General features: G+C 40.4%; 1 protein-coding gene across 1 annotated transcript; it reads left to right on the forward strand.

Moving 5' to 3' along the window:
- The first annotated feature begins 433 nt into the window (after window positions 1–433).
- Window positions 434–14,018, forward strand: erich3 (glutamate-rich 3). The gene is made up of 14 exons (XM_040129421.1): window positions 434–683; window positions 2,449–2,542; window positions 3,201–3,326; window positions 3,457–3,528; window positions 3,762–3,890; window positions 5,728–5,886; window positions 6,302–6,508; window positions 7,241–7,421; window positions 7,578–7,764; window positions 8,257–8,489; window positions 8,609–8,749; window positions 9,145–9,519; window positions 10,372–10,509; window positions 10,615–14,018. The coding sequence occupies exons 1-14, from the start codon at window positions 664–666 to the stop codon at window positions 13,746–13,748; spliced, it is 5,196 nt and encodes a 1,731-aa protein (XP_039985355.1). The 5' UTR covers window positions 434–663; the 3' UTR covers window positions 13,749–14,018.
- The last annotated feature ends 455 nt before the right edge of the window (window positions 14,019–14,473 follow it).

The following is a 14,473-nucleotide window of genomic DNA, read 5'->3' on the forward strand; positions in this document are numbered from 1 at the left end:
AATATAATATAATATACAACAGGCACAGGGGACATTTTTCTGCATTTTTTCCGCAACATCTGTTCTTACATTTTACTGATACTTTTGTACTTTTACTTAAGTGAGATTTTGACTTTTACTTGTAGTGGAGTATTTTTACATTGTGCTATTTCTATTTATACACAAGTAAAATATATGAATACTGCTTCCACCACTGCAGGTTAGAAATAAAATATAATGCTGTAAATTGAAAAAGTTGACTTTGGATTTAAACACCAGCAACGACTAGTATGTGTCTGAAAACAAGAAGTGCAGAGTGTGTGTGTGTGTGTGTGTGTGTGTGTGTGTGTGTGTGTGTGTGTGTGAGCGTGTGTGTGCAAGTGTGTGTCTCTGTGTCGCCCCGGTTTACATGTTAGTGGGACTCTGCGTCTCTGTAAGTGGAAACCAGCCTCATTGGCAGCATCGTCACGTGATCTCCCATGGCAACCGGCGAGTGTCATCAGTTCCGCTGTGGGAGAAGTGCAGCTTCAGTCCGGCTCCGCTCGAAATGTCCGGCTTCACTTCGTAACTCTTCTCTACCCTGGCCTGGACGTCTTCCCCGCAGAGCGGACCGAGCAGAGACCACGGCCTCCTCTTACCTGAAATATTTTTTGGGGGGTGGGAAATTTAAGAGAGCTGGAAACCATGAGTCACCCCAACCCAGGGTAGGTGCAGTTGAATTTGTTTCTATGCGAAAGCAGGTGGGGGGGGGCACTGCAGGGTTTCAATTAAACTTTATTAGTAGACATGTCTGTTTGATATTTTCAGTCCGTAGACCTGCAATGTTTGTACATTTTGGACAGAGTAATGGTCTACTTTTTTGTTTGTACTCAATCTTGACTCATATTTAACACCATGAAATTAACTTATTAATAGAAATATAATATGGGAGTAAAATGTACGGCAGTATGGTCACTACAGAGGCATAATTTACTACTTTTAATTGACTCTAAACTTATGCTAATGCCACTGTTTAGCTAGTCTACCAATAGGCCCAAAAAGATTAATTAGAAGAAAAAAAGAAATACAGCTGTTTTAGTGCTTTACAGTCAACACAAATGACACTACTATTGTATTTTTAGTATTGAAGCACAGTGTCTAGCACCAGTCAACACTGAGGCATGACTAACTACTTTTAGTTAACTCAACATCCATACCAACGCCACTTTTAGGCTACTGTAACTAATGGCTCCCCTGAAAAATAATTTTGGACAAACAAAAGTGTTTTACTGTGAGCAACAAATGACACTGAACACGACCTGAGAAGAAAAGAAGAAACAGCAGAAACAAAGATGGAGAGTAATGGCAGCACTCTTTTTCTTGAAGAGGAATAGAGATCCTTTACGTAGGTAAAAATATCAACACTACAATGCAAGTTTACTATGTTGCCAGGGTTGGAATGTAGTTAAGTACTGTACTTACTTACAATTTTAAGGTACTTTACTTAAGTGTTTCCATTTAATTCTACTTTATGGTGAACTCAAACTATTACTGGAGTTTGACAAGTATTTATTTTGATGGCCTCCAGGTCAGACTTTTTTTTTTAATCCAGACATTTTTTTAAAATTATTTTGTTTTATTTATTAATACAAATGTACAGCGTTGTCGTCACTACAGAGGCAAAATGAACTACTTAACTAACTACTTAACTATTTACTTTTAACTCCAAATGTGTGCCGATGCCACAATTAGGCTAATGTACAAATAGGCCCACTAAAAACTAACATACAGCAGTTTTAGAAAAACAAAGTGCTTAACTGTGGACACAAATGACATTAAACAAGATGTGATAAGAAAAGAAGACGAAGCAGAAACAAAGGTAGTTCTAAGAGTTTTTTTGTCTTTGCTGCTTTGACACATTAGCACAATACTCTGTATTTCTGTGCCTGCTCAAAGCGTTACTGGGTCAGAGAAAGTCATGGATAAAATGATAAGTGATAGTTTACCCAACATACTCATACATGGTCAAGAGAGCAATCTGCAGCCAAAGCTGAAGAGCATCAGCGACAAAATAGCCAGGTTCACAAAGAGGAGGCAGACAGGGTGAAGTGTGCCATCCCCTCTAATTCATGTGCGTAATCAGACACCGGTAACAGAAGCTTTAGTTGTAAGATCCTGTTGTCTTGTACACAAATGCTGGAGGAAATCAAATCTGTGTTCGATAAAAAAGCTGCTTTCAGACAGGCCAGCTTGTAGAAGACCTGATGTCTCGTTAATGAAGACAAGAAACAACTGCCGATGAGCAAACTCGGTTGTGGCCCACTAAACCATTTGATTAAGATTCTGTCTTTCTGGAAGTTGCTGTAATCAAGAACTTTACTCTTGTGGACAACAAAGTTTAAAGTCTGGATGTCCTTCACGAAGTGATGAGATTTGTTGGGCTTTAATTAATTTACTGCCTCTGTGTTTTTATTGGACATGTTTTTGCAGACTTATTTCAGCCTACAACAGTCTGACTGACAAACATCTCGCTGGATACTTCAGCAGCACTCGGATCAGAAAACACTTACAGAGAGCAGGACTGGTATGTCAACGCAATGATGATAATGATATCTTGACAACTGGCTCCAAACTTGGTCTAACCTACTCCTTATAGAGTGACAAAGTTAACCATCCAGAGAAGAAGTGAACGTCACAGCATTTTTCTTTTCATCTGTTTTTTCTTGATGAGGTGCACGAAACCCTGTTCATCTTGCTTCAGGAAAATTAAAACAAACAAATTCAAACTCATATGGGTCTTCTTTGACTGACCATATACAGATACAGTATTGCCAAAGCACTGTGTGAATACTGACATCAACTTACAGGATGTTCTGAACATTGTTAAATTCAAAAACGAGAAAGAACTATCAACTCAGATTTTGTCAAACTTTCACCAACAACATTGCTCATTTTACAACCTGCAATCACTCACAATGAGGGAAATTTTGTTTAGTTGCTGATGATTGCAACCTATTAATGATCTTTACTGAATATTTGCTATTAGGCTGTTGCCATCACTATCATGAAAGTTTCTCCTGGATAAAACATTGTGTAAATGCTGCAAGGAAAATCATTTTATCTGGCATTATGTTGCACTCCTGTAGAAAGTATCCGCTGTTGGTGACCTCAGTTTGAAGATGTTGTTATCAGTCCTCAAAAATTCATTGATTGAATGCTACTGAGACTGTTGCTGTTATTAGATCACCAGGAGTGGGCGTATTGTTCCAGACAAAGAGTACAGACACAAGCTGATCCAGAGAGCCCACCAGAGACATGTTCGCGAATGCCTGGCCCAGGCTATTTTCCACAAGGTGCTGGAGATGGAGGTGGGGTGAACACAGTGCACCAGAAACAAAAACAGTGGAATAAAAAACCCCCCAAAAAACACAGTCAGCTAATCTGTACTTCTCCTCGCATAATGAATGATGCTAATATGTTATATGTCCCTCCGTACAGCGTCTCCATCAAACAGAGATCAAAAGGAAAATGGAGGAGTTTGCAAGGAGGGATAGAGTGCATAAGATCAAGGTGCATCATTTGCATTTAAACACTGCTTTGCTGCCCTATTTTATAAACTAATGATGTAAGAGTTGATGTTAGTAAGAGTTCATTTGCAAATTGTTGATCTATAAAAAAAGTCCTCTTCAGTGTCTCCCCATTTTAGTGACATCAATCATTTTGAACAAATATATTTTAATTCAGAACAAAAGTTTTCACATATATTCACATAGAATGAAATAATAAATGGTCTTCTTTGGTAGTTGGAGCATGCTAGAAGATATGAAGAAGACATCACCCGCATCCTGTCTCCACGTCCACCCACGGGTGCAAGGGGCATCCGAAAACAGCACTCTGGGCCAGAGGGGGAGCACTCTGAATCCTCGGAGTCTGTGAGTCATAACGTCTGCCTTGGTGCAACAATAGACTGAGTGGACATTGCTGTAATATTAAATTTAATATGTCATCCCCTGTGAAGGTTGCAGGCATACGGTTGGCCAATCAGAACCACAAAAATCACTGATTCAAGTTCCATCCAAATTTTCTGATCCAAACATTCTAATCCAAATTCCTTGTTTCCTTGAAATTTGACCTTTAATCACTGTATCTCCATTGCACAAACGAGTAATGTTTATAAATGCCACGACACACTTAAAAAGTGAGATATTATGTCTGAGTTGAAAATTTTGACCTTTAGTTCAAGATCCTTTATTAGGCCAATCAGTATAAGATGGATAGGTCAATCAGGTCTATGAGACAGATTAAAATATGATGTTTCATTTTAATTTTGTGGTGCCCTCATTAGTAAAATACATTTTTATTGACTGAAAAACAGTGTCAGAATGCATCATCCATCCACTTTAGTTAAACTTGGAGGGCTGATGTGTGAGATATTGTATTTAAAATGTTGGCATTTAATTAAAGGAATAGTTCAGCATTTTGGAAAAATAAGCTTATTAACTTTCTTTATGAGAATTAGATGAGTAGATTGACATCGCTTTCATGTCTGTATGGTAAATATTAAGCTATAGCCAGCAGCCAGTTAGCTTAGCTTAGCATAGAGACTGGAACCAGGGGGAAACAGCTAGCCTGGCTCTGTCCAAAGGTAAGAAAATCCACCTAGCAGCATCTCTAAACGTCTAGTAACAAATTAATGCGTTTTATATCATTTATTTAATCAGTACAGGAACCAAAGTGTAAAAATGACAAGTTGTGGTTTTTAGAAAAGGTTCAGCTAAGCTAGTTGGTGGCTGGCTCCAGTACAGATATGAGAGTGGGATCAGTCTTCTCATCTAACTGCCAGCAAGAAAGTGGATGACTGTATTTCCCAAACTGTTGAACTGCTCCTTTAATTACACTGTAATGATGCATTGCCCCTCTGAGTTGTGTGAAAAATGAGATCAACTGATATATCATGTTTGATGGACAGACAGATGAGCAAACACAGTTTGATCTACAGCCAGACACATCACCGGCCAAAAAAAATAAAGATCTGTTTTAATCACTCAAACTCAGTCGCAGTCAAGTGGTGTCTAAGTCCAAGACATTCTTTCAGGTGATGAATGTATGTCTCTTATGTAAATCATTCTCTCTGCACACTGATAGTTGCCATGTTTACACTGACACTTAAGACTGAAGAGCTGTCTCAGCTGCTATTTGCTCTGTGTGCAGACGAGTGTTTAAAGTGAAGTGCTGGGATTCATGTTATCTTTGAAAGATAAAACGGCACAGACCTTGATGCCAGAACAAATTATAGCCAGTAATCCTGGATTTGATCTCTGTGTTTAGCCTGTGAAATCTCTCCCTTCTTCAGTCTGCAAACATCGCTCACTTCAGCACGTTGACCCTTGTTTAAAATATAGCAAGGGTAATGTGTTTGGAAAAATGTCAGGGCACTTCTGAGGACATTATTAATGTGCATTTTGTAGACATCTGTTGTTTCATTAACCATCAATTTATTAAATAGGTTTACCATTCATAAATGTAGGGTGACACTAATGATCCCAAGTTGCAAACTTGGACACTAAGAAAAATTCTCTCTGTGATAGAAATGAAAAACAGAACAGATTCAATTAAATCAAAACAACGTGGCATAGTGTATGGAGTAAAATTGGACTGATAACATTTAATTGTATCATGCATACATGGCACACACAAAGCAGCAGTTTGGTAAGAAATGCTGACATAGAGGTCTCCATGCTGATTGTATGTGTTTTCTGTGTGCTGTAGCCGGGATCGTCTCGACCCAACACGGCTCCAGGGAAGATGCAGAGGCCTGTGCGTCTGAAGCCAATCCACAGTTACAGCACCACAGCTTCACTCAGACGCAGCTCCCCTTACAGACTCCTGGAATCCTCCAATGAGAACGAGCAGATGTTCAACTGCACTGTGAGACTGTGATGCATAAGACATTAATTCATTATCCACCTTCTTGTATAGAGGGTGTACGTGACAGTTTTTTTGTGTTTCTATTCAGACAAAATCCTACTTATTTTGAGACCAATATTTTGTTATGTTTTTAAAGTATACTTTTGATACCATTGTTTGGAAACTACATTTTAGAGATGTAGAAACTTATACTAAAAGCATAAAGGTAATATTTTCATGTTTCCACATCACAAATCCACAGTTTTGAAAAGCCACTCATCAGCTCCTAGTGGACAAATACTTCTCCAATAAACTCTTGTTTCCCCTAAAAGTAACTGCTCATACATTCACAGACATTGTCATTATCGTGCTGCCACAGCAACACGCATACACTGAAGTATTTTCACAAATGGGACTTCATTAACTTCTCTGCCAGATGGACAAGGAGTCCCGGAGACGTTTGACCACAATGGAAGCCTCCCGTGGCATCTTGCCCTACTGCCTCCCAGTCATCAACAATTTTGTCACCCCAGTGCCTCCAGCCACAAAGAGGAAAGAGAGGGGGGTGAAGGTCACTCCCAGCGGCACGCTCAGAGGCCGCAGACTACGCCCTACCACCTCCAGTGGAGCTGACGTCAGTGAGGTCTTTATTTCGCTTTATGTTTTCACTGGCAACAAAACTTTCCACAACAAACCTACAAGCTGCAGCCTCTTTGGATTAATTAGGAAAGACAATTAAAATTTCCAGCGTGTGCATTCATTTTCACCTAGAAGGAGGAGGTTGTATTGTATCTCTTTGTGTGTATCTTTGATAAATTTGTGTTTCTAAACTTTGAGCATCATGGACAAGTTTTGCCAAAATGCAAATACAGAACATCACAGAAGATTCCAAGCATTTTCTACTACTTCATCTGTAGTAACAGATCATTGTTAAATGCAGTTTATTGGCACATTTAACTCAGAGGTTTCACCAGAGCTGGAAATTAAAGACAATCAAATAAACTTAAATCAAATTAAGTATCTATCTAACAACATCTCTTACTGACCTAAATTTACTATGCCAATTATTTACACAATTGTCAATTGAGTCCGTTTTAAGTGGTCACTACTATAATTGATCAGGACAAAATGTCAGTGGTGAGACGACATGAAATAGAAAATATTATGCACTGATATATTATTAAAATAATTTTCATTACATTTATCACTAGATAAATAGATAATATAATAATAGATAGTAAGTTTCATCCAGACCTACATAAAACCCCCCAGTGTAAATCAGGCATGTAAGATTTTGATTATGGAAGATAAAGTAATTTCCTAAACTTGATAAAATTGATGTTAAACTGACCCCAACCTGCATTTTTTTCTGCAGGACCCCCCCATGCTGAGGAGCTCTGTGCACCAGGGCAAAGTGTGTGTGAACGTGGTGTACTTTGGCAAAACGGTGCATCTCTCCCACGAGCTGACGGACATGAGGGACGAGGTCAAAGTGTTTCAGCAGCACTGTGGAGGAGAGAACCTGTGTGTGTACAAAGGCAAACTCAACGAGGGAGGTCAGTGTGACGATCTGTGATTGTGTTTGTTAGATATTAGTGTATGTGTACATTTAGATAAACCATAGGACATACATAGATTTAGGAAGGCTGTTCTGCAACAAGGTTACGGATTTAATAAATTGCTTTCATCTACACCCTCAATCTTTCACTCAGAGACTTTCCAGTTCATTTCAAGGCGACACAGAGGCTTCCCCTTCAGTTTGACCTTCTTCCTGAACGGGCTGCAGGTGGAGCGGCTGAGCTCCTGCTGTGAGTTCAAACACAGGAAAGGCTCCAGGCTTGGCGGCAGGCACGGACATTTTGGCTTCTCCGGTGTAGAGGGGGCCTCACCCTGCTACAAGTAAGGTCTACTTTTAAAGGCACACCGTATCTCTAACAAAAGCAAGGAACTGTCTATTATTACACAACTGAGAGACTAAAATGACAACAGGAGGCAGAAATGTACGAGTACCCAGTTGAATTTGACATTTTGGGAAAACGGTTATTTGCTTTCTTGCCAAAAATCAGATGAGAAGATTGATCCCACTCTCATATCTTTGTCTTATATCATATCAGTGTGAAGCTACAGTCAGGAGACCATTAGCAGCACCTCTAAAGTTCACTCATGAACATCTTATGTCTTGTTTGTTTAATCAGTATAATACAATACATATGTTGGTTGGCTGATTTTGTTACCACTGGACAGAGCCAGGCTAGCGGTTTCCCCTTCTTTCCAGTCTTTATGCTTAGCTCAGCTAACCATCTCCTGGCGAAGAAAAGCAAAGAGGCGTATTTCCCAAAATGACAAATTATTCTTTTAAACTGAGCTCTTCTGTACTTTATGAACATAAAGGTGCATCATAGCAATGGGACTGGACAAAAAGCCAACACCTCCACCAAAGAAAGTCAAAGAGGATGGAGGAAGAGAGGAGTCGGTCATCAGTCCAAAGGATGCTCCTGAAATGGAAAGGGAGAGGAATGGAGACAACGCTGCCTTCCATTCAGACTGTGAAACGAGTCACCGACAGGACACGGAGACTCAAGTCAAAGAGGAAACAGCAGTGGAGGAGGACAAAGTCAGAGATGGTATAATGACTGAAATGTCTGAGTACATAAAACACAACTGCATCAATAAGAAATAAATATAGGTAACAGACTTTTCTATACCAATTATCTCAATAAATGTTCTGTTTCGTTCCCGTCAGATTACGAAGAAGACTTTGAAGCAGACGATGAGGGCCCTGCAGAAGAGGCAAAAGAAAAGAAATCCCCATCTCCATCGAGTGAAACTGAGACGCAGGTTAAGGACAGAGACGTCTCTGAGACTGAAGACGACGTGAAGGATGGTGGGTGAACCTCCTTGTTTGAACATATTTTACAAGTAATGCACCAGAGGAAAATAACTGAGAGTAAGGCGGCATTACACAGCACATATTTCATTCATTTGAAAACCTGCTTTTAATACAGCAAAATAGAATGATTTGGTATGCACTTGAAGTCATTCAAACACTCATTACTGTGATCTATCAAGCTTAAATTGCAGTAAAAGTTTAAAAATGTTTCTTATCGTTATTGTGAAATAAAAAACTTGGTTTATTTTTTGCAGACAAACAAGCAAACTATCTTTGGAAACGTTTAATAGTGTATTTCCTTACTTAGAGAGGAATTACAAATCATTCATTTAAATTAGTAGTGTGGATAATGATTTTTCTGTAAAAGAATTTAAATCTTTCTTGCACAGAAGACGTAAAGTCTCGTTCAGGCTCCAGCTGTTCAGGCAGCGACAGGGAGGCGAGTGATACTGAAGCCACAAAAGACTCCAGAGAGGACGAGAAAGCAGAGAAACCTGAAGAGGTTGATCTAGAGGAAACCGTTGCCCCATCAGACGAAAGAGACGATCCAAATCCAGAAGAAGCAGGTGCCACTGAGGCCGAATCTACAGTGGCTAAAGACTCAGATTTACAGGACAGTGCAGGGGACAGCACAGAGATTGACATCTCTGACAGCAGCATCCCCTCAGGGAAGGAGAATAAACAGAGTGACGACACCTCGGGAGAGGAAAAGGCTGAGAAAACGGTAGATGAGGGCAAACAGGAGGAACAGGAACAGGGGAGGGGTGAGTACAAAGCTGTTGAGCTTTCACCTCAGTGAGGAATGGATCAGTCCATCTTGTATGGAGGTTTTTCCACTATTATCACAACCAGGGCTGTAGACAAGACCACATTATGTGAGTCCAAGTCAGTGTCAGGAGCAGGTGTGTATAGGTTTGTATATATTTGTTTACTGACATAAAAAATACATGTATTTATCCCGGCATTTCAAAAATCATAAAATATACAACTGTGAAGATATTCATGAATAGAGCATACCCAAACAAATACAAGCAGCTTCCTTGCTTCCTTTTCTTATTACTTGTAAATATTGAACTTGCACGTTTAGAAAATGTATCATTAATGAAACTAGAACTGTAGGCGGACTTCCACAGCCAAAGCTATTTCCACATTCAAATTCTGCTCCTGGGATCAGTTTTCATGGAACACTTTAGTTCCATAGTTAAGCAATTTTTCTTTCTTTCTTTTAGTTTTTTTAATCATCTAGAGTTTCAAATTCACATCCTAAAACTACATAAAGTTTGTATTGTGTTTCCATATTTGTTGTGTTGTGTACTGAATTGTTTTTTGTGTGTTTTTTTTCCTTCTGTGCATCTTAATTATCATTTTGCATGTTGTGTTGTTCCCTTATGTTTGCACCTGGAAAGATTAAAGAAATGTTTTTTTTGTTCATGGTGGCATGTTTCTTCATTGGCTCAGTTCTCTCATTGCATATGCATTGTAAAAAATACTGCCTTAATCTTTTTAACATGTGGACTTCATTCATCACCATGAGTCGCTTACAAAAGTTGATCCTGTTCTTGTGGAAATATGAACTCACATCATTGCATGTGTTATGTCTCTTTTTCTTTCCCAAGCTAAATCTGTGCAGGAAAAGCTGGCAGAAGCAATACTGAAGCTGTCCCAGTGCAGCCCTGAGCCCGAATTGAGCGACACCAGTACAGAGGAGGAGGAGGAGGAGGCCATAGATAAAGGCCACGAACAGAACAATAATGGTAGGAGATTTTCAGTTTCAATAAAATGGTTTTGCAAGCTACACAAGACAGCTCTTGCAGAAAACACATACATTTTGCTTAACAACCTCTCAATTGTTTTTACAGATGTAGATCCAGAGAAGTCAGTGACATTTACAGAGCAGCAACAGACCCTCATAGAGGAGACGAAATGCGAGGAAAGTGTTGCTGTTGGTGAAGCTGAAGTGGTTCAGGATCACGAAGAGACATCTGAGCCAAAAGAACAGGAGGATGAAACTGAAAAAGAGCCTCATGAGAACAGTGACAGTACTAAAGATGAGACGGTCAAAATAGATGAAGGTGATGAAAAGCCCGCATCTGAAGAAGCAGCAGCAGAAAAGGATGAGTCAGAGGGCACAGGTGCAGCTCTCCGTCCTGCGTCTGAAGAGAACACAACAGAAGAAAACAAAACTTCGGAACCTCTGGAGGACACAGCAGCTAAATCCGCTGATGCCGAAGCTGCAGAAAAAGATGAAGAAAATGAGGAGAAAACTGCAGAAGTAGAGGAGGCTGACATACAGCCCGATGAGTCAGGGCAAGGGGTAAAACGCAGCGAGGAGGAGGAATCATCTGTATCAGAGCCAAATACAAAGACTGATGAGACAGCAGTGTCAGACAAAACAGAGGCGGAGGCGATGACAGCGAGCGAGACAATGGAGATGAAAGCAGAGCCCTCAGAGGAGCGAGAGGCCCTCAGCTGTGAAGAGGCACCTGTAACCGACACAGAGGAGAGGCAGCAGGGAGACAGCAAGGACAGAACTAAAGCATCAGAGACAGAAGTCACAGCAGAGAATTTAAGCAGCTCGTCGGAGGGGGGCGGAGACGCCACAGTGGAAAAAGCAGCAGCTATAAGTGAGGACAATGCAAATGATGAGGGCAGTAAAGATGATATTAAAGAGGAGGAAGCAGAGGAAGTGTCAGCAGCAGAAGCAAGTGAGGACGGCAATCAACAAGAAAGGTTGGGAGAAGAGCAGACAGAAAAATCTGTGGAATTAGATGATGAGGTAGTGAAGGAGAAATCTGAAGAGGAAAGTAAGGAGGGAGAAAAACAAACAAATCCAGACGAAACACCAGAAGGTGAAAATAGTGAGGAAAAAGAAAAGACTGAAATGGATAAAACAGAAGAAGAGGGGAACAATGAAAACACTGTAGAGGATACTAAAACTGACTCAAACACTGAAAGACAGACAAATGAAGAACCAGCTGAGAAAACCCTTGACGGGGAAGCTAAAGTTGCAAATGAACAGAGAGCTGACGAATCAGAAAAGACAGAAAAAGACGAGGATAGGGAATGTGTTGAGGATAAGAATGATGAGGAGGAATCTGAAGCAAAGGAAGCCATAACTGATAAAACTAATAAGTGTGAAGAAATAACTGAGACAAAGACAGATGCCGATGCAGAAAAGGGTGACGAAGCAGAAAAAGAAAAGAAAGATGACGATCAAAGTGAATCTGAAAACAATAAAGATGACAATGAATCCAAAGAGAAAAAAATCATCATAACCTGTAAGACTGGAGAGGGAGAAGAAATATCTGATATTACTGAAGAGCCTGAGAAAAATGCAGATGATGTCAAAATATCTATTGAAAATACTGATAAGTCAGGAGACGTCGGTGACAGTGAAGCAGCAGATGGGACTAAAGAGATGTTAAACAGTATGATGGAGTCTGAAGATGTTAGGAAAGAAACCGAAGGAGAGAGTACCAGCAGTGAAAAGGGGGAAATTGATGCTGAAAATGGGGAAATTTCCACTGGAGCAGAGAGCAAAACAGCAGAGATAGTTAAAGACGAAAGACGAACAGAGAAGGAACCGACTGACGATGAAAGTACAGAGGTAAAAGAAGTAACTGTGGAGTCTGGAGATGATGCTGAAAAACAGGAAGATGACAATGTGGATCAGGCTCCTGACACAGATATGGTAGAAAGTGAGGCTAAGGAAGGGGGTGACAGTTTTGAAAAAAAGGATGAAAATGCTCTAAAAGATTCAGAGCAAGAGACAGTTGGGACGGCGATGAAAGATGAATCTAAACCAGATGTACTAAATACAGGCAGAGAGGACAGTGAGGAGACAAAACAAGATGAAAATGGCTACAAATCTGCCCTTGATAATGAAAACACAGATTCAGACTCAACCAAAAATAATAACTATGTCAGTGAGGTGATAACTGCTTCTTCAGCAGATCAGGAACCATCTTCAACACCCATAGATTTTGGTTTAGGTGGACTCAAATTAGATGAGTCCATGGCAATCTCTGACAAACACCCACAGTCTGATGAAAATGCTGCTGCTGTCGACCTCTCTGCTGCCGACGGAGAAAATGGAGCAGACACGGAGGAGGCAAGCAAGGCCTCGGAGGAAGGAGCCAGTGTGCTGCTCAAACCTCGATCACAACACGAGGAGGCTGATAACGCGGAAGAGAGCATCGCACTAGGTAAAGAAACTCCAGAGGCCCTAGCAGGAGCAGACAACACAGATCTGGTCACAAACTGGGTAACCATGCATCAAACGTCAAAGTTTTTTGAGAAGTTTGTTGAACCTTTAGAAGACTTGAGGAAAGAGGGTTCACAAGTATCTATCTCCAGTAAAGAAGCGACAAAATCTACAGAGCTGCTGAGATCAGAGGGTCCACTTAAGATGGTGAAGATGTCTGTAAATGAAGAAAAAGAGCAAGTGCAAGGAGATGAAAATGAGGCTAGGGAAAAAGACAAAGTGGAAGCTGTAGCGTCAGACCTCGAGAGTGAACACCCTGAAGATGGTGAACCACGTGAGAACAACCCTGCAAAAGGTCAACTCCAGGAGGAGGAGGAGACTGAGGTGAAAGACTTAATACCAAAAACAGAGACTGAAGAAAATGATAAAGAGTCTATAAACGGGCAAAGAGAAGGAAGCAGGGGATCTCTAGAGGAAGACAAGGTTCAAGATGGACCAATGCAAATACAAAATGATATTTCCAAAACTGAAGTGGAAAGCATTGCAGATACTCATCATTCGGTTACAAGTGGCATACCTGTGAGTGTCGCAGAGAACCAGCCTGAAGAGAAAACTACTGACAATGGTCCAGACTTGAATGAAAAACAAACAGAAAATGAAGAGATAAAAGATCTCCTGTCTTCATCTAAAGCAGAAGAGCACTGTGAGCGTTCAGCAAGTCCCGGTGGTCTGAAAAATACAGAAGAACCGCGGGGAAAAATAGATGAACGAAGTCGAGAAGTTACATAAATAAATGATTTTACAATGTCCAACTCTGAAGATGGAAGCCAAGAGGAGTCCCACAATGGAGAGACCCAGCCCAAAGCGTCTGATGTGAACATCAATGGAGAGAGAAGAGGCGTGCAGCTGATCCGAGACATCAAACACACTCCCTGTAAAGACAGACCGAGCACTTTTCTCGGTGGATGAGACGTCGTTTGGTCGCAGTACATATCCCTTGCTGACTGCTGCGAGGACAGAGTGGACATTAAAGCTGCACAAGGTACAGTGACACTTTAAAGGGAGATATAGCTGAAAGCCATTCAATTATCAAAGTTCATAAATTATTTTTTAAAAACTTAAAAACTTCCAGATATACAAGAGAAAGCCCTTTTGCAAGCTTTTAGACAATCAGATTGCGCTGAATATCTGTAGTGATCAGCAAATTAGGTTTTATCTGTAATTAAGTAAAGTTAAAGTGAATTTAAGATGATTGTAGTTTTGACAGAAGCCCTCAAGTGTCATGTGGTTTCTGTGTTTACATGACAGTGGCTTCTTAAATAGTCATCCTTCAATCACCAAAAAGAGAAGCTGCATAATGAGTTTTGACTGCTGCATAAAATGTTTACAATAGACTCTCTCTTCCTATTGTTGGTAACAAAGAGGCATAGTTTTTGTGAGGTATCAAGTAGAGCTGCCATCACCTATTGCCTGTAAACAGATACTCTTCCACTCACGTTCACAAATGACTGAAT

The sequence above is a fragment of the Xiphias gladius genome, chromosome 6, assembly GCF_016859285.1.
Source record: "Xiphias gladius isolate SHS-SW01 ecotype Sanya breed wild chromosome 6, ASM1685928v1, whole genome shotgun sequence".
NCBI classification, from domain to species: Eukaryota; Metazoa; Chordata; class Actinopteri; order Istiophoriformes; family Xiphiidae; genus Xiphias; species Xiphias gladius.

Excerpts from the sequence above, each read along its gene's own strand:
- erich3 (XM_040129421.1), top strand. The coding sequence starts at position 664 with ATGAGTCACCCCAACCCAGG. Across the intron at positions 2,543-3,200 it reads ACTTACAGAGAGCAGGACTG|ATCACCAGGAGTGGGCGTAT; the intron begins GTATGTCAACGC and ends TGCTGTTATTAG. Across the intron at positions 8,490-8,608 it reads GGAGGACAAAGTCAGAGATG|ATTACGAAGAAGACTTTGAA; the intron begins GTATAATGACTG and ends CGTTCCCGTCAG.